This window comes from Sus scrofa, chromosome 13 (assembly GCF_054392235.1).
Source record: "Sus scrofa isolate SSC_HxYL_T2T_F1_AM1 chromosome 13, Sscrofa_HxYL_maternal_Yorkshire_Landrace_v2.0, whole genome shotgun sequence".
Taxonomy (NCBI): Eukaryota; Metazoa; Chordata; class Mammalia; order Artiodactyla; family Suidae; genus Sus; species Sus scrofa.
Window position 1 is genome coordinate 162277732 of NC_139395.1, and position 26722 is coordinate 162304453.

The 26722-nt window shown below is 37.2% G+C and overlaps 1 protein-coding gene across 18 annotated transcripts in view; it reads left to right on the forward strand.

Annotated features, from left to right (window-relative positions):
* SLC9C1 (solute carrier family 9 member C1) overlaps nucleotides 1–26722 on the forward strand; it is a 193736-nt gene that overhangs the window by 133378 nt on the left and 33636 nt on the right. For 12 of the 18 annotated variants that reach the window (XR_014824846.1, XR_014824847.1, XM_021070387.2 and 9 more), the window contains 7 exons: nucleotides 1987–2130; nucleotides 3688–3862; nucleotides 8554–8635; nucleotides 10995–11161; nucleotides 13258–13383; nucleotides 16928–17022; nucleotides 21877–21996. Coding sequence is in view for 15 of the 18 variants with exons in the window: in XM_021070387.2 (XP_020926046.2) it covers nucleotides 1987–2130; nucleotides 3688–3862; nucleotides 8554–8635; nucleotides 10995–11161; nucleotides 13258–13383; nucleotides 16928–17022; nucleotides 21877–21996 (909 nt within the window). In the remaining 3 variants the exon portion in view is untranslated. The remainder of the gene's footprint in view (nucleotides 1–1986; nucleotides 2131–3687; nucleotides 3863–8553; nucleotides 8636–10994; nucleotides 11162–13257; nucleotides 13384–16927; nucleotides 17023–21876; nucleotides 21997–26722) is intronic. The other 6 variants (XM_084991360.1, XM_084991358.1, XM_084991361.1 and 3 more) reach the window with 3 other exon arrangements.

The following is a 26722-nucleotide window of genomic DNA, read 5'->3' on the forward strand; positions in this document are numbered from 1 at the left end:
ACACGGGTTCGATCCTTGGCCTCGCTCAGTGGGTTAAGGTTTGGCATTGCCATGAGCTGTGGGGTAGGTTGCAGATGTGGCTTGGATCTGGCATTGCTGTGGCTGTGGTTTAGGCTGGCAGCTACAGCTCTGATGTGACCCCCTAGCCTAGGAACCTCCATATGCCACAATTGTGGCCCTTAAATTTAAAAAAAAAAACAAACAAAAAAAACACAGAAGCCTAGGTCTATAGTATCAAAATCTGTGAGGGTGAGAGCATAGGATGTATGATTTTTAAAAACTCTTTCCAGATGATATTAAGATACAAACAGGGTTGGGCTGTGACCCTTTGCTACCAAAAAAACATCTAGATTTATTAGGATAACTCATGATCACCAAATAAAGGAGAGGAACTTAAAAAAAAAAATTCAGAAGCCCTTTCTCTGTGTGCCTGACTTATTGCATTCATGCACACAACAAGTGCATGTACACATCTATTAGATACATGCACACATTTATTAGATGGGTTTGGAGCTTTGTTGTTAGGCTCATAGCCACTCTGAATCTGATGGGCATTGATTCCTTAGAGAATCTTATTTTCTCCTCATTAGGCTTCTCCCATTAATTTCTACCATCTATAAAAGAATCTTGATTTAGTATTTGCTGCCTAATTTCTACCACCTATAAACGAATCTTGATTTAGTATTTGCTGCCTAATTGATATGATTACAATTGTGCTAATTAACAAGATGGGGATTTTTGATATTTGGAGGCAATTTCCACAGTGAAAAGGAGAAAATTTTAATTATATTGTTAAATGAATAGTGAAGGATGCTAGTATTTCATTTTCACCTTTCATCTGACTGAATTAGCTTACTCAATGGTTTACTAGTGATTTCATTAATTACATAGGTAAGTTGGCATAATGTTTGAGGAATTTTTGTTGTTGTTACCTGTGTACATGGTACAATTGGATATGCTTTTGATAGTGTAGTCAAAAGAAGGATTAAAATGCAAAAATTACGCAGTTGTCATAAAATGTATTTTAGTGAGTTTCCCTTCAAGTTAACATTGAATGTGATACTTAAATCCAGAAGCTAATAGAATTAAAAGAATGGCTATACATCTAAAAGTGATAGTTCACAGCTTAGAGTTCACACCCTAAGTTTAGTCATAGAAAAAATATTTTAAATGATTTAATTTAACATTTCCTAGGTATTTGTGATTTAGGGACAGGCTGGCAGCATATGGGTAAAACCAGACTATTTTCCTCTCATAAAATGGTACTCATGTGCCCTTTTAATCTTTTCAATTTATTTTGCTACAAATATAATGTTGATATTAAGGACACAAAGTATATAGAGAGACAACAAGTAAGTTTTAAATAGCTATGGGCCCAACACCCCAAAATGACCAGTAATGGTGTTTTAGTATATTTTTCAAACTGCTTTGCCTTCAGTTGATGAGAACATGAGCTTTGGGGAGGATGCAGAGATTTTCTGGGCTCTGGGGTACTTGAATAAGCACAGGCTCTGAAATCACATAAGGAGACTCTACAAAGGGTATTCATGTGGATAAAAGATCCATTCACATCATCTAAGAGCTAGCTAGATTTTAGGCAAAGACTTGATTCTTTCGCTATGTAAATCAGGCTAGCAGGGGAATACCCCTTTCAAAAATAGATGATTTTAGCTCTCCCTAATGATACCAGGGACTTTACAATCAATATTTTTGAACCTCTTGAACTCTAGTGCCTGAATGAGTTTTGTCAAATAGTATAGGTGCCACCTAACAGGTCTTTCAAAGTCAATCCAGAAAGAAAGATACTAATTTACATTCGGTGTAAATTGGTTAAAATTGCATTAAAAGTATTTGTTTACCTGCCTTCGAGCTCCTTTCTCCTCAGTTAAAATTTTTTTTATAATGCCGAGCACAATGCATCATATAGATCAGCCTTGTGTTAAATATGTTAATTAACTATGTTTAAATTATTTTCTTAAAATACAGGTTCTGGAATTGTCTGTCATTTGTTGCTTTTCTTATGGTGTTTACTTTCATTGGACTTCTAATTCCTGCACATACATATTTATATATATCATTTTCAGATATATATTATACATTAAATATCTACTTAACCCTTGTTGTTTTCAGGTAAGAATTCCATTTGGATTTTTCTATTTATAGGATATTGACTAAGCCTGAAGATACTCTTTAAAATGACAGAAAGTTTTTATTTTTTAGAGTGAAAAACTCACTCAAACTTTCTAAGAAATTATCAGCATATTAGTGTGCTCAATGTTTTCTCTTTTTCTTTCTTTCTTTTTTTTTTTTTTTTTTTTGACTTTGCCCATGGCGTGTGGAAGTTCCTCAACCAGGGATTGAACCAAGTGACCTGGCTGTTGCAGTGACAACACTGGATACTTAACTTCCTGCACCACAAGAGAATTCTGTGCTTTGTTTTGTTTCAATTTGTAATTACATTTCAAAATGATATAAGCACTTTGTAAAATTTTTGAAAATTACAAAAAAGAAAAAACATTTCTCATAATTTTACTACTTAGAGCAATCACTATTAACATTTCATACACTTCATCCAGTGTTTTTATTCTATGAGGTTTCATGAAGTTAAACACTTGTCATATATAAAAATTTTTTCTTTCTTGGAATTCCCATTATGGCTCAGTGGTTAACTAATCCAACCAGGAACCATGAGGTTGCAGGTTCAATCCCTGGCCTCACTCAGTGGGTTAAGGATCCGGCATTGCCATGAGCTGTGGTGTAGGTCACAGACAAGGCTCAGATCTGGCGTTGCTGTGGCTGTGGCTGTGGCTGGTGGTTACAGCTCCGATTGGACCCCTAGCCTGGGAACCTCCAGGTGCCCTGGGTGCGGCCCTAGAAAAGACAAAAAGACAAAAAAAAAGTTATCTTTCTTTGCTTAATATTATATAACAATTTCTTATTATAGTTGGAAATATCTTTTTAAAAATCATAAGGAAGTCCTCCTTGTAACTATCTTTTTTATCTAAACAATTTTTGTAGTCCCTTTCCCAGTGTTAAAAGGCAGTAAGTAGTCTGTCCATGTAATTGAAAAAGAGATGACATGGAAGAGGAAGACCACCATAACAATTCTTGAATCTCCAACACCCCGAATTGTTAATATTCTACTCCCAGCTAGGAAAATTAGCTAGGAGTCAGCACCAAGTCAGCCAGTGCCACATAAATGGAAACTAGCCCCAAATTAGCAGGTACAGTTGGCGTAAAATATTAGAATGATATGTGACTGAAAGAAGAAATAGAAATGAATTAGCCAATTCTGGGCAGATTCAGTAAGGTTGAAATCTACAAAGAAAAAGTAAAAGAGGACATTACTTTCTCTCTTCTTTATTAGATTTACTTTTATTTATTTTGGGGATCCAGAAGATAGTGTATCTATAAAACATCTCTAACATATTCTTTTTCACTTGAAGAAGCACCACTCGAGGATGATGCAGTGTTACCCCACCACTTACCCAACAGAAAGAAAGAAAGAGAATAAATACCATCCTCTTGGCATCTCTCTGTATGGAACACCTTTCTGCTTTCCTTTGATGCCATGCCTTTGTCTGTGATTTGGCAATTTCACGGGAAATAGATTGGAATAGTATAGAATGAAATGGAAGGACATTTCTATGACAAAGATAACTTTTTAAAATGCGTTTTGTCTTTTAGACTTCTGGTCTTTCTATTATTGAGCCCTCTTTTGTCTCGACTTGCTCATGGTTTCAGCTGGCGCTGGGCATTCATAATGGTCTGGAGTGAAATGAAAGGTATTCCTAATATAAACATGGCCCTTCTGCTTGCCTACTCTGAATTTTCTCTTGGATCTGAGAGGGAGAAGTCTCAGGTAAAGAAAGATAAGGATTTTTTTTTTATTTGAATACTTTATAAAAACTGTTTCTGTGTACTAAAATATGTCTTTGCAGTGAGGTCGCTCAGTCCTGCTTGGACTGTGGAAGTGATTTAGCTACAGTGGGAAAATTGGGGCGGGGAGGAGCAACTGTGAACTTTTCTCTTTCCATCTAACTTATCCCCAGCTCCATTCATCATGCTCTTAAAAGGAGGTTTATTGTGAAAGGTAAGGGAATTAAAACCTATAAATCATTTTCAATAGCCCCTGATACAGAGCATGCGCTCAATAAGTGTTTCTATTTTTACTTATATACTAAAGAAAAGCAGAAACCTACTTATAATTGGCTCTATTGCCTTCTGCAACTTTATGAGGCCACATTTAGCAACGCTAGGAACCAAAACATTTTCATTATTAAGGGAAATTCTTCTTTTTTTTTTTTTCTTTTTAAGGCTGCATTGTGACATATGGAAATTCCCAGGATGGGGGTTGAATCAGAGCTACAGCTGCCAGCCTACACTATAGCCACAGCAGCACAGGATCCTAGCTGCTTCTGAGACCTACACCACTGCTAATGGCAATGCCAGATCCTCGACCCACTGAGCAAAACCTGCGTCCCTGTAGATTGCTAGTCAGATTCATTTCCACTGAGCCATAACAGGAATTCTAGGGGAGTTATCCTTTTTTTTTTTTTTTCCGTTTTTTTTTTAGGGCAGCACCCTTGGCATATGGAGATTCGCAGGACAGGGGTCCAGTCGAAGCTGTAGCCGCTGGCCTACGCCAGAGCCACAGTAACATGGGATCCAAGCTGCGTCTATGTGACCTACACCACAGCTCACAGCAACATCAGATCCTTAACCCACTGAGAGAGGCCAGGGATCCAACCTGCAACCTCATGGTTCCTGGTCAGATTCGTTTCCGCTGTGCCACGATTGGAATACCATGGGGAGTTATTCTTAAGATAGGACTCCCAAACTCTGCTGAACAGAACAGAATGGGTATGACTCTGCCTCTACCTCATCCCAAAATAAGACAATTAGAAGGAACTCTTTAAGAAACTTTCTGTGCAGACATCACAATGTGTATAATACTTCCATTGTGCTTTGGCAGGGTCATTATTATGTGTCTAATTAAATTATAGTCCAAACATTAAAAAACTAAATATTCAACCATTGCTTTTAAAACCAAAGTACCTAATATTACATAATTTCCTCCTTTTTAATTTATCTCCACCTGCCTGAATAATCAAAGTCAATATCATCACCATACATCCTGATGGGTGGATCTGAGTTCTGAAATTTTTACCTGGCTGCTGTTTTACTGTGTGGTCATCCACAAGTTATTTAATTCTCACCCTAGCACCCCACTTGTTAGTTTCTTCATTCCAAATCAGATTATAATACCAGTGGTTTACTAGTTAATATTTAACAAGCAATTTTCTTGGAGAGGGGGAGACCCTAAGTTGTGGTGTTTGCCAATTTCTATTGTGTAATCCTGTCACCAATAGAACATCAATCACCTCATAAACTTCCTGAAAATTTAATGATCAACTCTCACAAATTGGTATGAGCCAGGTCTATCTGGCTATCTCACTATCTCCACTATCTCAAAGGATTATTATGAGAAATTGAAAATATATAGAGGAATTTCCATTGTGGCTCAGTGGAAATGAATCTATCCATGAGGATGCAAGTTTGACCCCTGGCCTTGCTCAGTGGGCTAAGGATCTGGCATTGCCGTGAGCTGTGATATAAGTTGCAGACGTGGCTCAGATCTGGCATTTCTGTGGCTGTGGTGTAGGCCAGAAGCCACAGCTCCGATTTGACCCCTAGCCTGGGAACCTCCATATGCGGTGGGTGAGGCCCTCAAAAGACAGAAAAAGAAAAAAGAAAAGAAAATATACATAAAATTCTTGATACACTGTTTAGCATATAGTAAATGTATAGTAAGTCTGAACTATGATGATTATGACTACATGTAGATCTGCTTAGAAATAAAACTGTAATAAATATAATCATTTCAAGAGATATCTCACTAGTCGTAACTTGTTGAGAAGAAATAGTACTCCTTCCTTTATTTAATTTGGCTGAAACCTCAGCTAATCTATTAATACCCACAAGGAGGCACTACAATGAAGGAATAAAAATACTGGAGTTCCCATTGTAGCTCTGTGGGTTAAGAACCCCACACAGTGTCCATGACAATGTGAGTCTGATCCCTGGCTCATGGCTTAAGGCTCTGGCATTGGCACAAGTTTGGTGTAGGTCTCATATGCAGCTCAGATCCCACATTGCTGTGACATAAGCCAGCAGCTGCAGGTCCGGTTCGACCCCTACCCAGAAACTTCCTCATGCTGCAGGTGTGTCCATAAAAAGAAAAAAAAATTAACTTAATCCTTCTCTACTCCTCACAGTTTCAGTGACAAACAATTTGTAAAAATATGTGAAGCAAAAACTGAAAACTAAGAAGAGAAATAGACAAATTATGGTTGGAGACTTTAAAACTCCTCCCTATAATTTCTTCAGCAAGTTGTAGGGCAACTAGACAAAAAAATCAGCAAAGATGTGGAAGAACCAAACAGCACCATCAACCTATAGGATATAACTGATATTTATAGAATAGCATCAATTGATACAGAAAAAGAACATAACAAAAATCAATATCATTTCATGATAAAATCTTTCCAAAAATAGAAATAGAAGGGGACTTATTAATGTTGATAAGGAACATCTACAAAAAAAAATCTAACGGTATCATTGTAATTGATAATGAAAGACTGCCTTCTCCCTATGATTGGAAACAATCCAAGAATGTCATTCTCATTCTTTTAATTAAACATCATGGTGGAAGTTCTAGCTTGCTTTATATGCCAAAAAAAAACAAAAAACAAAAAACCCACATTAACATTGAAAAAAGAGGAAATAAAACTCCTAAAACTCCCTATTTGCAGATAGAACAATTATCTATATAGAAAATTCCAAAGATTTTCAAAAAGAAAACCACACACACACACAAAAACCCTCTTAGAACTAATAAGTGAATTTAGCTTGGTTTCAGGACACAAAATAAGTATAAAAAATCAGGCGTATTTCCATATGTTAGCAATTGATATAAGGAAACAAAAATTAAAGATAAAATATCACCTACAATTATTCAAGAAATAAAAAGCAAAGGAACTAAAATAAAAAACAATTTTGAAAAAGAAGAATAAAGTGGGAGGAATCATTATATCTAATGTTAAGGCATTATTACAATTATAGTAGCAGAGATTATGTAGTATTGGCAAAGAGAAAGTCACATGGAACAGAATAGAGAACTCAGAAATAGATCCATAGAAACATTCCCAACTATTTTTGATAAAGGTACAAAAGCAGTTCAATAGAGGATGTCTTACAAATGGTGCTGAAGAATTGGTAATTCAAAGAAAAAAAAAAAAAACCCAACCAAGCAAAGAAAACCCTTGACCTAAGTTTCACATCTTCTAAAAAATTAATTCAAAATGAATCACAGAATTAAATGTAACATTTAAAACTGGAAAACGTTTTTTTGAACTTGGGATAAAATCTTTGGGACCAAACAGAGATACCAAAAGCATAATCTATAAAAGAGTAAAAAGATGAAATTATACTTTATCAAAATTAAAAACTTTGGGAGTTCCTGCTGTGGCACAGTGGGTTAGGAATCTGGTTCAGGTCACTGCAGAGGCAAGTGTTCAATCCCCAGACCAACTCAGTGGACTAAACGATCTGGCATTGTCGCAGCTGAGGCATAAGTCGCAGCTGCGGCTTGGATTTGATCCCTGGCCTGGGAACTCCCATATGCCGCAGGTGTATGGATATACATATACCAGTGTTTGGAATGAACCCTTGCAGAATTAAATTAGAATATTCAGTGGGAGCATCCTGGGCACCAATATTGTAAAGTTTCTCGAGTGAGCCTAGTGTGCCCCCTTGAGAGCCTCTAGTGTGTATCACACTCTGTCTCTAACTAACCTTCGTCTGTGGCCAAAGAACAGAGGACTGGCAAAGAGTTTAAAATAAATTCTAAAAGTTAGAATTCCATAAATCAATGGAAGTATGTCGTATCATATTAAAAGTTGTTGCTTCTCCATTTATGGGGACCAACTTGGAATATAAGTAGTGGGGTCGGGAAGAAATATGACACCAAAGGCATCAATTGCTCCTCCCTGCTGGCAATACAGGGATGCCAGGGAAGCAAAGGATGAAGTGGAGCAAATATACCAAGGCCTCCAGGTTCTCTTTTCCTAAGTGGGGAGAATTATTTGACACAGATGTGCTGGTAATGTTGAGCAGAATACAGTGTGCACATGTGTACCTACCTGGAGGTGCGTACAGTGAGTAAGAATTGATAAAGCACAGGCTTATTCCCAGGGCTAAAAATGTGCAGTAGTAGAATTCAAGAACAAGTATTTTTTTTTCTTACTGTCTCTATAAGCATATAAATACTTGTCAAACCATGTGTCCTGATTTGGGGTTTGGTTCAAAAACATGAAGGATGTGCAGGAAGACAGAATCCCCAGGGTACGTTCATCATGCCTGACATACATATTCTCCTCTCCCATGAGCATTTACTGACATAGTAAAACCTAGCTTAATCTACTTCAGTAAATAAAGTACATTATAGGAAATTGTCATGAATACTTACTTTGAATTTTTTTTCAATTCCAGATATTATTTCATGGAGTGGCAGTATGCTTAATTAGCCTGATTGTCAATAGATTTATTTTGCCCATAGCAGTTAGTAAACTAGGTAAGCCCTGATACGTCCTATTCTGAGTAAAGAGAAAGATATCCCAACTATGCTAAAGACTTGCTAATAATGAAGAAAGAAGCCATATAAGTACAAATCTACTCTAATTGAAGTGGAAACTGCGTCTCTATGTGAAGTTATATGAATTGTTTAGCCCAATAAGCTTGTTTATTTTAAAAGATTGCTTATTTACATTAGTCTCATTTAAGCAAAATAATACAATAAGTTTATTCAATCATTTGACAAACTTCACTAAGAGCCTGCTATAGGCCAGGCAATATTCTAACTGATAGTGATACATGAAGCCAGACAAGATTTCTGAGTTGATGAAGATTTCTGAGCTTACATTGGAGACAGAACACAGTAAACAAGTCAAACAAGGTGATATCAGAGTCATTTGTGCATCAAAGTTAAAAAAAAAAACACATACAAATAAAATGGAAAACACAACAGATGATCAATTCCTGAGGATGTCAGAAACTGCATTCAGGGAGGGCAAGGTGTTGGAACCTTCTAGAACAATGCCAAGAGTGGAGGAAGGCCAGATGGGAGTGGTAGGGAAAGAGATAATGAAGGACCTTGAATTCTAAGATTTTATTTCAGGAGTTCCCATCATGGCCTAGTGGAAACGAATCTGACTAGGAACCATGAGGTTGCGGGTTCCATCCCTGGCCTCAATCAGTGGGTTAAGGATCTGGCGTTGCCGTGAGCTGTGGTGTAGGTGGCAGACTCGACTCAGTTCTGGCGTTGCTGTGGCTGTGGCGTAGGCTGGAGGCTACAGTTGCAATTAAACCCTGAGCCTGGGAGCCTCCATATGCTGTGGGTACATGGAGATTTTATTTCGAAGGCAAAAGGAATTCCATGATTGGTTTTAAGCAGTAAGTGTAATTTTATGAACAAGGTCTTAAGACAATTCTAGCCCTGCGGTGGCTTATGGGTGCTATGAAAAGTGTAGAAACAGAAAACTGGAATAGTTTTAGGAGGCAATATGCCTGTTTCAATCCCCTACTTTTTAACAACTGAGAAATTGAAATCTAAAGAGTTATAATTTTTTTGCCTAAGGTCACACAGCTAGGTAATGGTTGTTAAAGAACTAAAAACAAATTGTTCTGGAGTGTTTAATCCATTATTCTTAACCATTCTATCATCCTTTCTGTTATATGCAGAGTATTCCCTCATATGGCATTCTTTAAACTAATCTTAAATTTCATCTTTATGGATAATATTGCACCTTCATCCTCATATTTGCTACAAAATATTTTCTTTTCTTTTTTTTTATTCACTGAGCCTTATAGTAAAATGGGAAGAACAGAGTAAAGAGTCAAAATTTTCCAGAGTGGGAGTTCCCGTCGTGGCGCAGTGGTTAACGAATCCGACTAGGAACCATGAGGTTGCGGGTTTGGTCCCTGCCCTTGCTCAGTGGGTTAACGATCCGGCGTTGCCGTGAGCTGTGGTGTAGGTTGCAGACGCGGCTTGGATCCTGCGTTGCTGTGGCTCTGGCGTAGGCCGGTGGCTATGGCTCCGATTCAACCCCTAGCCTGGGAACCTCCATATGCCGCAGGAGCGGCCCAAGAAATAGCAACAACAACAACAAAAAGACAAAAAAAAAAAAAAAAAAAAAAATTTCCAGAGTATCAGATGTTCTACTTAGTAGCTAAATAAACTTAAAAATTTATTCTAGATGAGTAGGAGATATATGTGCAGGAGGTATAGATACACATATATACTTCCTAATATATCCTATGCATGTGAAAATGTACATACATTTTCTCTCTTTATATGTGTGCATATATATGTCTATACACACATATATACATATGTATTGAAAGAGATTTACTATGAGAAACTGGCTCACATGATTATAGAAGCTAAGTCCCAAGATCTGCAGGCCTAAGAAACAGGAAAGCCAATAGGATAAGTTCCAGTCCAAATCTAAAGGCAGAAGAGGACCCAAGTCCCAGCTCAAAGATCGTCAGGCAGAGAGAGTGAATTTTCTTTTGCTCAGGCTTTTGTTCTTTTCAAGCCTCCAACGGATTGGATGAAGCCCCGCCCCCACTGTGGAGGGCAATCTTTTCTCAGACTACCATTTAAATGTTAATCTCATCCAGAAAACACTTCACAGACAGAGTCAGAATGATATGTGACCACATCGTTATTACTATTATTATATACCTCAGCTTTTGTGAGAAAGAGTATGAAAGCAGAAATGTTTGAAATTGTTAGTATTCCCATCATGAAAAAAGCTGAGTCTTTGACTTAAAAAAAAATACAGTGACAGTAAGAATGCCAAAAAACTTTGTAATTCATATGAAAATAATTGAGTGTCAGTTATTTATAATATGTACTCTTTGTATCAAAGGTCTTCACGATGTCACATCAACAAAGCATAAATCGCTGTATTGTACGTTTCAACACTTTCAGGAGCTAACCAAATCTGCAGCCTCTGCGCTCAAGTTTGACAAAGATCTTGCTAATGCAGATTGGAACATGGTTGAGAAAGCAATTATACTTCAAAACCCATACGCAGTAAGCAATAACATCTTTTGTTTATTCCTTCAAAGTGGATATGATTGCCCTTAAATGAGTATAAATGTTATAAATATTCACAGTTCTTAAGGAATGTTGTGATCACTGTAGGGCAAAGTAGAAGTGACAATCCCTTTGAGTATACAGGAAATATATATTATATATTCAAAAAGAAAGAGGAATGGGAGTTCCCATCATGGCCCAGTGGAAATGAATCTGACTGTTATCCAAGAGGATGCAGGTTTGATCCCTGGCCTCCCTTGGTGGGTTAAGGATCCAGCGTTGCCATGAACTGTGGTGTAGGTGGAAGACGTGACTTGGATCTGGCATTACTGTGGTGTAGGCCAGTGGCTACAACTCCAATTTGACCCCTAGACTAGGAACTTCCATATGCCACAGGTGCAGCCCTTAAAAAAAAAAAAAAAAAGTGTATTGGAGCCTCATTTAAAAGATAGCATAAAAAGAGGAGAGGGAGGCTTAGAAATGGCTAATTTTTTATTAGTCTGAGGATGGACAGCATTTATTCAGCATGTATTTAGACTACTAAATAACAAAGTACTTGCCAGGACCTAGCTTATGGTTAATACTATTTTTTTAATATAAAATAGAAGTCAAAGCTATCTACGTGGTGAAATGTTACCTCCACTTCTGAGACATGTGTTGGACTCTCCATGGTCAGACTTCTTATTCATTTATGAGTGCATAATTCATCAGCAGTCATGACTGTCATAGTAGAAATAATAAAAGTTGTTTTGGGATCTGCTCAGTGCTTCTTGCTATTTGCAATCCCACGTATTATGTCCAGTTTTTGTTGCAACATTTTGTTGCATCACACAATACGTGGGGCCAACTTCTAGGAGTGCAAACATAAGATAATTGATTGCTATAAATAAGGATTTCCAAAAATCCATTTTATATCCTCTAACAGGTGCTTGAAGCTCCAGATGGGGGCTCCAGAATCAAGCCCCGTGTCTGCAGCAATACTACCAAGATTTCTGGATAAGAAAAGTACCAAGTCAATTCTAAGAATTTTCTGTACAATTTTGCCAGTATCTGTGGCCTGTTGCTAACCTGCTGCATCAGAATCACCTTGAAAGCCTATCACAAATATAAATTGATTTCCCAGCCTCTACTCAGGAAATTCTGATGTAAAGGGTCAGAAGAGAATATTTTTAATCTATTTACCCTACTGACTCTGTGCAAAGTCAGAGTTGAGGCTACCACTCCTGCTTGATCTGTTTCAGAAGGCAGAGAATAAAACAACTGCATTCTCTGTTGTTTTTTTTTTCCCTTGGTCCCACCCCTGGCATGCAAGGTGGAAGTTCCCAGGCCAGAGATTAAACTCCAGCTGCAGCAGTGACAACACTGACTCCTTAACCACCGCTAGGCCTCCAGGGAACACTCCATGCATTCTCCTCTTTATGATGCAGACAGGAGGGATTTTTCAGCATTATAGACAGAACATTGGCCTTGGACTCAGAAAATCTGGGCTCAGATCCCAGCTTTGTCACTTAATAAATAGCTTCGTGATCTTTTGTATACTTCTTATTTTATCTAAGCTTCAAATTTTCATCTATATAATGGAATCATCCATACACGTATCTCCTAATAGCCATGGTCACTTTTTATTCTACCTTAAGTGATTAGTTTAAAGTGGCGAGTTTACCTATAGCAGAACTGTAGATTGGGTTTGTAAAAACACAGATTGCGGCCCAGTTCCCCACAGTTTCTGACTCAGCAGGTCCCACGGTGGGGTCTGAGAGTGTGCATTTCTAACAATGCCCAGGGGATGCCAACACTGCTGGGGGACCACACTTTCAGAATCATGGGTGCTTAGAAATGCAGTAGTTTCTATAAATGGTTACTAATACCATGTAAAGGCAAAGGTATGATATAACGCCTTCCCCCTCAAAACTGGCAATGATTTTACCTTCTACATGACTGTGTTAGGGGAAACTCATTTGAACATTTTTCTGTATCTAGCAGACTTTCTATAATTTTTCAAGCCAAATTGGTATGTGAATTAACTGAGGTTTATGCTAAACAATGCATTGATGTTTCTGTATTATTTTTTTTTGGTTTTGTGTTTTACTTAGTTGAGCCAAGAAGAAGTAACAGAACATCCAAAAGTGAGATGTCTAGACTGTAACAAGGAAATAGATGAGACCCTGAACATTGAAGCAATAGAGCTGGCCAACAGACGTCTCCTATCAGCACAAATAGTTAGTATTTATTATATATCTATAAAATTATTGGACTATTGGTCATATCATTTGCAAATATTTTCCCCTTTGTTTATTTTATCACTTTATTAGGTCCCATTTGTTCACTTTTGCTTTTGTTTCCTTTGCCTTAGGAGACAGATCCAAAAGTATATTGCTACAGTTTATGTTAAAGAATGTTCTGCCTGGAGTTCTCATAATGCCTCAGTGGTTAGCGAAACGGACTAGGAACCATGAGGTTGAGGGTTAAATCCCTGGCCTCACTCAGTGGGTCAAGGATCCGACACTGCCGTGAGCTGTGGTGTAGGTTGCAGACGTGGCTTGAATCCTGCGTTGCTGTGGCTGTGGCATAGGCCGGTGGCTACAGCTCCAATTGGACCCCTAGCCTGGGATCCTCCATATGCCAAGGGTGCGGCCCTAGAAAAGACAAAAGAAAAAAAAAAAAAAAAAAGAAGAAGAATGTTTTGCCTATGTTTTCTTCTAGGAGTTTTATGGTTTTTTGTCTTAAGTTTAGGTTTTTAATTCATCTTGAGTTTATTTTTGTATGTGGTGTGAGAAAATGTTCTCATCTCATTCTTTTACTTGTAGCTGTCTAGCTTTCCCAGCACCTCTTATTAAAGAGACTCTTTTCTCCTTTGTATATTCATTGTATATTCTCCTTTGTTGTAAATTAATTGACCACAGGTGCATGGGTTTATTTCTGGGGTCTCTATTCTGCTCCTTTGATTTATGTGTCTGTTTTTGTGTCAGTAATAAAATGAAAAAAATAAATTAAATTATTGGATAAAATTATACTGCAAACTTTGAGATGTCTTGGGTGTGCTCATCTGCATAGCTTTAATAGATTCTTTACAAAGACAAAGGGAAGTTTGACATCATCTCAGGAATCTGCTTGACTGCAAAAAGAAAAAAGGAAAGGAAAAACTAAGAAATCCACCTAAATTAGCTTAAGTAGAAGGTGTTTTATTTTGCAGAACTGGGAATTTGACAGATGCCCATGGCAGGAATTACTACTGAGCTCTATCTTGAGTTGTATCATCAGTCAATTCCATGATACTGCCCATCTCAGGGTCCACATCAATTTTTTATGAAAGAATACCTCCACGTTCACTACTATCTGCAGGTGTAGGGTTGTATGTTTTCATACCAAATCTTGGGTGCAGTTTAAAGAAGTCCTGTAGCACAGCAGCATGTAGTACCCTGTGAGAGACTACTAATAGCCTAGTTACCATTTTCTCTCCAGGTCAGAATCATGCCTAGTTAGTTGCCATGATGCATGCTTTCAAAATGCTCATGTTGGGCCTTCCTCATTGCCTGTGGATCCACCATGCTTATTCCATGCATACAGGATTACGACTGCTGAGTCTAAATTGGGGAGTGGAATATCTTTGAGATATGCTTGTTCCCTCTTCAGCAGTAGTCCTGGCAGACAAGCTGAGTCTCAGACACAGTTTCACAAGGACCTAAATAACTTCTTTAAGCCATCAAGGCAGTGCCATGAAGAAGGAACTGATGCCCATATGGTACTTGGTTTCATCAGTAGATTTTATGAGATCATGTCTTTGAGTCACTTGCAGATTTTTAGCTTATTTCAGGAAAATGTATTATTTAGGAGCCCTTAAAATCAATGCACGGGACTCCATTTTGAGTCTTGCTTTCATTGTTAATGTGATATGTGACTCAGAACTTATTCTTTTTAGTCTTTATTCTCCCTGTCTTTAAAAGGATAACTGAATGACCTCTTAGATTCCTTCCACTTGCAATATCCTGTGTTTTCTGCAGTACAGACTCCCTATACCTTTTGATTTATTGCCTCAAATGTTTTGTTTTCTATTTGTGCTGTTATGCCTTTGCTGCTTTGTGTTATGCGTTAGTTTAGGTCTTAATCAGGAAATCCTATTTTTCAAATTAGGTTGGAATTCTCTGTTGGGTTTTCCAGATCTTCATGTCACCTCTTGGATTTTTAGTCCTTCTTTGTCCTGGATGTATTTTTATGTTTATTTTAGTTTTCTGGTTTTATTTCTGCAATCTCATGTCTAATGTTCACTGTTTCAAACAGTATTATTAGTTGGTTATTATGTTTGTCAAAGCTTTGAGAGTTTTTATTTAAATCTCAGCCAGTTCTTATTATTGGGAGCAATATCTTCTCCACTACTGCACATTATAAGAAGAAACACAGCATGGCAAGACAGGGGTACAAGCCAGGCAGCATAACATAATGAGGGAAGGTGGGAGAGACTTTAAATTCTGAGAGAATTGAGTTTCTAATGTGATCTTGAGAAAACTATTTAACTCCCTGATAAGCCTCCGCTTTCTCATCTGTAAAATACAGATTAGAACACCTTTCTCATGAAGCTTTTCCAAGAATTAAATCATGTTATGTAAAACATAAATTATTGTATTAATTCCATGATATATTGGACAGCTCAATAAATGGCGGTTATTTTTAGGAATCAACAACCATTCTTTAAATTCTTCTTCCACTTTGGTATGAATGATCATTGAAGAATGAACATTTTTCTAGTCTCTAACTGCTTTGTCATTTGTGTTGCTAAACTTTCATGAGGTCTATATTATTTTCAGCTTTCTTATTTTTCCCATAGACTACTGCATTTATCTTTGGGGATACTGAAAACATTTTAATTTCACATTATTTCATAAGTATCCTAATGAAGTTTAAGGAAAAATTGATTCTCTATTTAATTCCTGTCATTACAAACAAATAGCCTTTTGATCGTCCATCCTTGAATTTTATTCTATCCTTTTCTAGTACCCTCCAAGAGCAAAACCATGTTTCATGCCCATAAATGATTGTGCAGACAGAAAGTCTTCTATGAAACCCAGGGCTCTTTAGCCATAGCTTACATTCCAATTTAGAAGGTTGATTCTTAACAATGTCCAGCACAATGAAGCAGAATGGGCTCTCAATACTTGAAGGACTGAATGAATGAATGTCTGTGTTCTGCCCCATAGGAGCAGATTCTGCTGTATAGCCCAAGGAACTACATCTGATCACTTGTGATGCAACATGATGGAGGATAATGTGAAAAAAAGAATGTACATATGTGTATAACTGGGTCACTTTCTGCTGTTCTGTACAGCAGAAATTGACAGAACATTGTAAATCAACTACAATAAAAATTTTTTAATTGGATTAAAGACATAGCCAGAATCCTATACTGTAGGATTTTTCAGAACCTTTAGTATTCTAATATCCATTATAAATGTTTAAGATGGGGATAGTTTGCAGCAGTTCTCACACTTAGCTGGCCACTGAGCTCCCGCCACTTATTTCTGAAAATCTAATGGACACCTGGTGGGAAACTAGTTTCCTGCAGAACCAGTTTCATTCCATCCAAAGCTAGAGACCTACCTTCTGCACTGACCTTATGGTCTGACTCCATAGAAAGAAATTTTTTTATAAAGATAGTATATTACTTGGGGATTTTGACTTCTTTCTCACAGAGTATTTTTCCATAAAAGGCACAATAAGTTGTCATTGTTATCCATATGCTGTAATGATTTGGTTCACCATTCCTTTTAGGCAAGCTACCAGAGACAATACAGGAATGAGACTCTGTCCCAGAGTGCAGTCCAGGTGCTGGTTGGTGCAGCAGGAAGCTTTGCTGAGAAGGGAGAGTAAGTTGACTTTCAAGAGATAGCTTCCATCCTAAGTCACTGCACTTAGGGAATTGTGCAAGGGAATTTCTTGCTTTTGTCTGGTAACTTGAGATCATTTAGTATTATGTGTGGGAGCCACTGTCTGCTCTGTACCCCCCAACCAGCCCAAATCACTCATGTCCAGTTTCCAAAACTAGCTCTATGCATTCACACCTCTATGCATTTGAACAAGTTGCTCCTTCTGGCTGAGATGCTCTTCCTTTTCTCTTTTTGCCCCGCAAAGCTAAGCTGTAGTAAGCCACCCCTCCTCTTAGACTGCTCGAATACCTCACTGAGGTCAAAGACTTCCCTAATCCCTTCAGGCACATCGTCCCTCTGCATCCTCTCTTGATACACTCGTTCGTATTGATTTCTTTAGCTGTCAGCCTCCACAGTCAGCAGTGAGTTCCTCAAAGTCAGCGTGATAGGGCATACCCTCAGATCATCCCCTGTAGAAGGATGGAGGATGTATGTATGATTGGGCAGAGGGAGGAGTTAAGGTGCAATGCAGTTGCAGCAACATCAACCCGAAGCCCAGGCATACCTGCTTGTTCTAGACCACCCTCCTGGGACCATGGACACCAACATCCCCTGCTCAAACGGTCCTGAGCTTGTTTCTAGGATTGCTTGCCCCCCACCCATGTCCTCATCTTACAAGGAAACTGCTCCTTTGGTGCACACCCTTCAAGAATGAACAGATGTTCCAGTCTGCTATCTACTCATGTGCACTGGCCTGAGGTACAGAGAGAGATAAAATGTATGGGAAGAGAAGCAACCAGGCATTGGAGCATGTTCTCACTATAGTGAGAGTACAGATTTTCCAAGGGCCTAAGAGTTTTAATTTCAACCCTAGCCAGCCAATCATTATGATGTTTTATTTCCATATATGGTACATTTGTCCTTGTCCTCTCACTCTAGGCTCTTCAAATGCTTAAGGGACATGAGCAGTGTTAGCAGAGTAGACAGGGCTGGGCAGAGGTGATCGATTTAAAACAATACAGTGTTCCCTGGTAACTCAGCAGGTTAAGCATCCCAATTGTCAGGTTTGATCCCTGGCCTGGGTACTTCTGCATGCCATTGCATGGTCAAAAATGTATACATGTATATATATGTGATTTGTACTTTAAAGACAGATGTGCGTAAAAATGGCCATACTTACCAAAGCAATCTATAGATTCAATACAATCTCTATCAAATTACCTATGACATTTTTCACTTAACAAGAACAAACAATCCAGAAATTTATGTGGAACCATTAAAAGACCCAGAATTGCCGAAGCAATCCTGAAGAACAAAAACCAAGCAGGAGGCACAACTCTCCCAGACTTCAGACAATATTACAAATCTACATTAATCAAGGCAGTGTGGTACTGGTACAACAACAGACATACAGGCCAATACCATATGATTTCACTTATATCTGGAATCTAATATACGGCACAAATGAACTTTCCATAGAAAAGAAACTCATGGACTGGGAGAAAAGACTTGTGGTTGCCAAGGGAGAGGGGGAGGGAGTGGGATGGGAATCTGGGGTTAATAGATGCAAAATATTGCATTTGGAATGTATAAGCAATGAGATCCTGCTGTATAGCACAGGGAACTATATCTAGTCACTTGTGATGGAGCATGACAGAGGACAATGTGAGAAAAAGAATGTATATGTGTACGTGTGACTGGGTCTCTTTGCTGTACATTAGAAAATTCGCAGAACACTGTAAAGCAGCTATAATGGAAAAACAAAAATCATTAAAAAAAAACAAAAAACAAAACAGATGCAGAGTTCCCTTGTGGTGTGATGGATTAAGGATCTGGAATTATCACTGCAATGGCTCTGGTCACTGCTGTGGCATAGCTTTAATCCCTGGCCCAGGAATTTCCATATACTGTAGGTTGCCAAACAAACAAACAAACAAACAAAAACCCAAAAAAAGACATATGCAATATGTACAGTGGAAATTTTAATTTTTCTTTCTTTCTTTCTTTCTTTCTTTTTCTTTCTTTCTTTCTTTCTTTCTTCCTTCCTTCCTTCCTTCCTTCCTTCCTTCCTTCCTTCCTTCCTTCCTTCCTTTCTTTCTTTCTTTCTTTCTTTCTTTCTTTCTTTCTTTCTTTCTTTCTTTCTCTCTCTCTTTCTCTCTCTCTCCCTCCCTTCCTTCCTTCCTTCCTTCCTTTCTTTATGCCACCCCATGGCATATGGAATTTCTAGGGCCAGGGATCAGATCCGAGCTGCAGTTGCAACCCACACCACAGCTCTGGCAACATGGGATCCCTTAACCCACTGTGCTGGCCTGGGGATCAAACCTGCATCCTAGCACTGCAGAGATGCTGCTGATCACTTTGCACCACAGCAGGAACTTTGGAAGTTTTTTAATGAATGAATAAATGACATGCTGAGAAGTATTATCACTGATTGTTCAGAAAAGGTCATATAAAACAGTACCTGTATAGAGCAGTTTGGCCCACTGTCTGGATTTTTCCTCTTTAATTCCTCTGTGAAGGCAAAAGCAACATATGCCTCTTAGGACCCAGAGTAATTTGGATATTAAAAGGAGGTAAGCAGTGGAAAAGGGGGTTAAGGGTTGAAAGGACTCGTCATGAACAACAAAGGCAAAGTTTGGAACGTTTTACATTTTCATTCACACATGCAAGAGATAAATATTGAATTCTAATGTGTGCAAAGATATATGCCAGGCACTGGGTAATATTGAGATCAGTGAAAGGGTATTCAAATCCCAGGATTACACTTGTTTGTGTTCAGTACTTGCTTCTTTACTGGGCTGCCTTGGAGTTAATTTTACCATTTGCTGATCATTCCTATTAGTAGCCCCGCATTTGGGATATCCTGTGGCAAGAAAGCAAGTCTAAAGATAGACAAGGGGTTTAAACAGAGGTACCAGGACCTGTGCTAAGTGCCTGTATAATTGCCTAAGAAACAATACTTTGAATAAAGCTCATAGTTAATTGACTTCTGTGTCAGACACAGTTTAAAACATAATTACATGTGTTAACCATTCAATGTCATAAGAATTCTATAAGTGTTATTATTATCTTCATTTTGCAGATGGGGAAGGTGAGGCACAGAGATAAAATAATTTACCCAAAGATATTTGATTAATGAATTACAGCACCCAGATTCAAAACTAAGCCATCTCACTATCCAGTTAAAGAGATCCTACCGGTTTCCTAAATCGGGTCTAAACAGTGAACATGTTGATATAAAATAGGAATTCGGGCGCCTGAAATACCCAGTAATTTGGCTTGTAAAATGTCACACACATTGATATCACAGAATTTTAAGATTCATAATAACTTGCAAAATGATCAGATCTTAGCTTAGGTATTAATTTCTTCTGGAAGGTTTGCTGATTCTCCAAGTCCGTGTTAAACACTCCCCTTTGTGGGTCTAGAGCACCCTCTTTTTTATTGCCTCTGCAGAATACTTACTGCACTTAACTGTAACTGTTGTTTCTATGTTTTACTCCACCAGTCTGCCTGGATTCTTGGGGGCAGAGACCCAAACCTTTTTATGGTTTACCCCTCACATATATTAAGCAAAATAGGTGCTCAATAAATATTCTAAAAATCAGAAATGAATCAACTCATATATACATATTTGATTTTCTGTGTAATTACCACATTATTATGTGGAATTACAGAGAACTTGATAACTTCCTTCTTTTAATTATGTCAGTATCCCTGTAGCAGGGGAATTGCCCAGATTTTAGAGTGAGAATATTTTAATCCATAGGAAGAACAAGGTCCACCTTTGAACTTACGTCATCAATGCCCTTCCATTTAAGCCACATTTTAAGGTAGGGCCTCAAATTCAAGGATGGAGCCCTGTCCTCCTTCTAATGAAGACAAGGAAAGAACCTGGTCAACAGCAGAGAAGTTCCTCATAAGATGAAGGGTATTTGCTAAGCAAAACCAAATCATAGCACATATATCTGAGCCGTCTCTATAGAAAATCCAGCATAAATTTATAGGCAACTTGAGACAAATATCTTTAAAGCACTTATGAGCATTGACTTCAAGTAACCATTTTTACTCTTTTCTTCATCACTTGTATTTTCACCATAAATTCCCTGATTACTTGTCCAGAAAGTTAAATAAAAGATATGGGAGGATATGTGAGATGGAGTGGATGCCTCATATATACTTTTTCATTTAATGATCCCTTGCTGGCCTAAGTAGTTTTACCCCCATTCTACAGAGCCAACAGGTTAGTGATATAATACTTTTTTCTTTTTAGGGCCACACCTGTGACATATGGAAGTTCCCAGGCTAGGGGTCAAATTGGAGCTTCAGCTGCAAGCCTACACCTCAGCCACAGCAGTAACAGATCAAAGATGCGTGCAACCTATAGTGCAGCTTGCAGCTATACTGGATCCTTAACCCACTGAGCAAGGCCAAGGATGGGACTCACATCCTCATGGACACGATGTTGGCTTTTTAACCCACTGAGCCACAACAGGAACTCCCAGTGAGATAATTTGTTCATTGCCACATCAGTTAATGGAGGATCCAACATAAAACCCAAATATATTTGAATCATGGTATATTTTCTCTCCCTGAACTTTGAGTGCTCTCCTATTTTGACCCATTTATCTCCAGTTTTTTATATTCTTTGTTTAATGGTGAGCCCCACAACTTAACTTCATAATTATATATTCACTTGTATCTACATCTTTGTGAACTGGACCTAGGGCCATGAAAGCATCTTTTTCCCTGTCATCACTGGACAGAATAGTCTTCCTGCTGATAATTCTGCTCTAAATTTATTCCCAAAATTTTAAAGCATGTTTAAAGATTTCTTCTTCTTCTTCTTTTTAGGTATATGAATGCTGAGACAGTAAAGAATTATTCTGAAAGCAAAAAACTTCTTACCTTTACTAGAAAAGTGTTGCTCAATTGGGTGTATAATACAAAAAAGGAGAAAGGGATCCCATCAAGGTAAGTGCTTTTGAACCTTTCTAGAAATGCTATTAAATTCATTTGAAGTCTTCTTTTTATTCATTTTTTAAAACTTATATCCTGAATCCTTTGCAAAATATTTTGAGGTAGTTTATAACTAAGTTACTTACATACATAAAAAGTTATTTAAAAAAAAGGTACAAAGTAATAAATTTTATTTTTGAGGTAAATTTCATATAATAAGATTAATCATTAACCAGTTTTAAGTGTGCCTTTCAGTGTTATTTTGTATATTCACATTGTTAACCATCACCTCTATCAAATTCCACATTTTCATTGCCCCAAAGATAAACCCGTTACCCACTAAGCATTCATACTCCCTCACCTCTCCCCCTCAACTCCTAGACAGCACTAATCTGCATCCTATCTCTATCAATTTATCTATTCCAAATGTTTCATGTAGATAGCATCATACAACAGGTAGCCTTTGGTTTCTGGATTCTTTCACTCAGCATGTTTCTTATAGTGTGTATCAGTAGCATGTGGTTCATCTACTTTGTAGCATGTATCAATACTTAGTTCCTTCTTTGGCTTTAGTTCATTGTATGGATACATTATATTTTCTTGGTCCACTCATCAGTTGATGGATATTTGAGTGGTTTTCACCTTTTGGCTACTGTGAACAGTGCTATTATGAAAATTCATGCACATGTATGCACGTTTTAATTCCTGCTTTCCATCTTTTGGGTATGCATGTAGGAGTAAAATTGCTGGATCATGTGATAATTTTATGTTTTATTTCTTGAAGAACAATTAAAAAATTGTTTTCCACAGCTGCTAGGTAATTTTGAAACCAGGAAATGTGAGTTCATCAACTTTACTTTTCTTTTTCAAGATTGGTGCAGCTATTTACAGTCCTTTGCTATTCCATATGAATTTTAGGAGTAGCTTTTCTATTTATGCACATAAAAATGTCATTGAGATTTTCATAGGGATTGCTTTGAATTTGTAGATTTCTTTAAGTAGTATTCCTACCTTAATAGTATTAAGATTTTCAATTCATGAAAATGGGATGTCTTTTCCCTTATTTAGATATTCTTTAATTTCTTTCAGAGATGTCTTATAGTTTCCAATGTATATGTCTTTGGTTAAATTTAATCCTAAGTGTTTCTTAATGCTATTTAAATAAAACTGTTTTCCAAATTTTATTTTTGTACCATTCATTTCTAGTGTGTAGAAATACAACTTATTTCTTTATATTGATCTTGTATCCTGAATTCATTTTTTCTAGTTTTTTTTTTTTTTAATTCTCTGGGATTTTCTGTATGTAAGATCATGTCATCTATTAATAGAGACAATGCTACTTCTTTCTTTCCACTTTATTTCTTTTCTTATATTCAAGAGAAGGAAATATAGACCCCCCTCTTCTCAATAGGAGTATCAGTAAATACAAAATGGATATTTTTGTACTATAGTTCTTTTAAGCCTTCAATAATGACTTAAGCTACAACTTTCTGATAATTATTTCTGTTGCTATAACAAAAAAATGGAGATTTGAGAAACTAGGAATGATAGTCATTCTATCCTTTAGGCTGTCTGTTAAATATTATTCTTCTCAAAATGGATAGTATAGATTCTGAAGTCAGATGGCTTAGTTTAGAACCCTAGTCTTCATCATTTTTTAGCTAAATGAGATTTTTAGGTCTCAGTGTTCTCATTTGAAAAAAATGGTATAGTAGTATCTGTGTCGTATTCTGGAGGCTAACTGGTATATGTAAAGCATTTGACAAAGTAACTGGCACATTGTAGGTATTAGTATATGCTAGCAGGGTTCTCCTCTGCCTACTTTATGGGCTTGTTATAAAGATTATATAAATTGTGTGTGTGGAAGGACTTAGTCCAGAGACTAGTGCTGGGTAAGCACTTAGCAAATGTTTAACATTTATTACTAAGTGCTAAATAGTATTCAATTCAAAATCGAATTCTCTGGCCAATGGATGAAGTCACCATAAAAGATAAACAAATGCACAAGGAAACAAATAACCATGAAAGCGAATCAGCAGAAATAACAGCAGGAGATTTATATCCCTGACTTGAGTTAGTAAAATTATTCAATATGGACTATAAGTATTACTGAAATTTTGAAATTAATAAGTGATGGAATTATAAACATGAACAAGGCCAATTACCAAAAGAATGGAAAAAACATATAATTCTTAAAATTAAAAATTATAGTTTTCAGAATTGAATTTAAAAATAATATAGTATATATAACTGGCAGAACGCAACTAGAGCTGTTCAAAGAAGAATAAATGCATACATTTACAGGGCTTCTGTATCCATGTCAGGGATCTGATGGGAAAAGATCAGGACCCTGAGATCTGAAGTGGTAACACTTGGGTGAACCAACCTGAGGCTCTTGAACCTTCACATTCTCATGGATATTCTAGCCTCCAGAAGTAGCTGCATCTTCTCTGCTAGAGAATAATAACCTTATATGACCTTCAGATGCTACAAAGACATCACAATAAGAAGCTTGTCTGTTTCAGGGTTACCACTTTTCATTGTTTCCAAAGTAATTGCCCAGGTCAAGTGTCAACACACCTGAGGGCTGGGGATGAGATATAGTGGAGGCTGCTTCAGGAGATAACTTATCTACTGAAGGAATTACAGGACCTGACTGATAACCTAGTAGAACATATAAGAGAATGGATTTTGAGAATATTAGACTGAAGGGCTACAACATAAGGCCAGACTGGGGAAGAATTTATTGGCACAGTGATCTTATCCATGATCATTCAGGATTCAACATTCTGTCAAGAACACTTGGAGCTGGTGCTATTACACTCCTGAGATGGTTCTTTCAAGCTTGACCAGGCCAAAGATCTATAATAAATAAAGAGCAAGTGATAAAACTGAAACATTTAATTAGAAGTTTTATATAGGAATGAAGAACCAACCATATAATTTTGTTCATTGCACTTACCATTACATCAAAAAGAATAAAATTCCTAGGGAAAAAAACTTACTTAGCAAGGAAAAAACTCTGAAAACCATAAGGCACTGTTGAAAGAAATCAAAGATGATACAAATAGATGGAAAAATATAGCATGTTCTTGGATTGAAAGAATCAATATTGTCAAAATGACTATACTACCCAAGGCAGTCTACAGAGTCAAAGCAATCTCTATCAAACTACCAAAAGCATTCTTCACAGAACTAGAACAAAAAATTTTAAAATATGTATGGAAAGACAAAAGATTTTGAATAGCCAAATCAATCCTGAGAAAGAAATGTGGAGTTGGAAGAATCAAGCTCCCTGACTTCAGACTATACTACAAAGCTACAGTCATCAAACAGTATGGTACCAGCACAAAAATAGAAATATGGATCAATGGAACAGCATAGAAAGCCCAGAAATAAATCCATGCACCTATGGTCAACTAATTTACAGCAAAGGAGGCAAGAATATTCAATGGAAAAAATACAGTCTATTCAATAAGTGATGCTGGGAAAACTGGACAGCTACCTGTAAAAGAATGAAATTAGAGCACTCTCCTAACACCTTATACAAAAATAAATTCAAAATGGATTAAAAACCTAAATGTCAGACCAAGTACTATAAAACTCCTAGAGGAAAACATATGCAGAATACTCTTTGGCTTTTAAACCAGAGCAACGTCTTTCTTGATCCACCTCCTAGAGTAATGAAAATGAAAACAAAAATAAACAAATGGGACCTAATTAAAATTAAGACCTTATGCACTTAAAAGATAATAAAAAAGACAACCCCCAGAACTGGAGAAAATATTTGCCAAAGAAGCAACCAACAAGGGATTAATCTTCAAAGTATAAAAACTCATGCAGCTCAATTTAAAAAAGAACTCATTCCAAAAAAGTAGACATTTCTCCAAATAAGACATACAGATAGCCAGTGGGTACATGAAAAGATGCTAAACATCAGTAATTACTAGATAAATACAATGGTACTACCTCACACAGGCCATAATGGTCATCATTAATAAGTCTACAAATAGCAAAAGCTGGGGGAGTGTGTGGAGAAAAGGGAACCCTCGTACATTGTTGGTAGGAATGTAAATTGGTACAACCACTATGGAAAATAGTATGGGGGTTCCTCAGAAAACTAAATATAGAACTACCATGTGATCCAGCAATTCCACTCCTGGCATGTACCCATACAAAACATTCATTCAAAAAGATACATGCACCCCTATGCTCATTGCAGCATTATTCCCAATAGCCAAGACATGGAAACAACCTAAATGTCTATAGACAGATGATTGGATAAAGAAGATGTGGTACATATATACAATGGAATATCATTCAGTCATAAAAAGAATGAAATAATGCCATTTGCTACAACATGGATGGACCTAGAGATTATCATATTAATTGAAGTAAGCAAGACAGAGAAAGACAAATATCATATAATATCACCTGCATGTTATATATATATATATATACACACACAAAATATGGCACAAATGAACCTATCAACAAAACAGAAACAGACCCACACACATAGAGAACAGACTTGTGGTTGCCAAGGGGGAGGGGGAGGGAGAGGAATGGGGTTAATAAATGCAAACCATTACATTTATTTATTTATTTTTTCTTGCTGTACAGCATGGGGGTCAAGTTATTCTTACATGTATATGTTTTTTTTCCCCCACTCTTTGTTCTGTTGCAATATGAGTATCTAGACATAGTTCTCAATGCTACTCAGCAGGATCTCCTTGTAAAT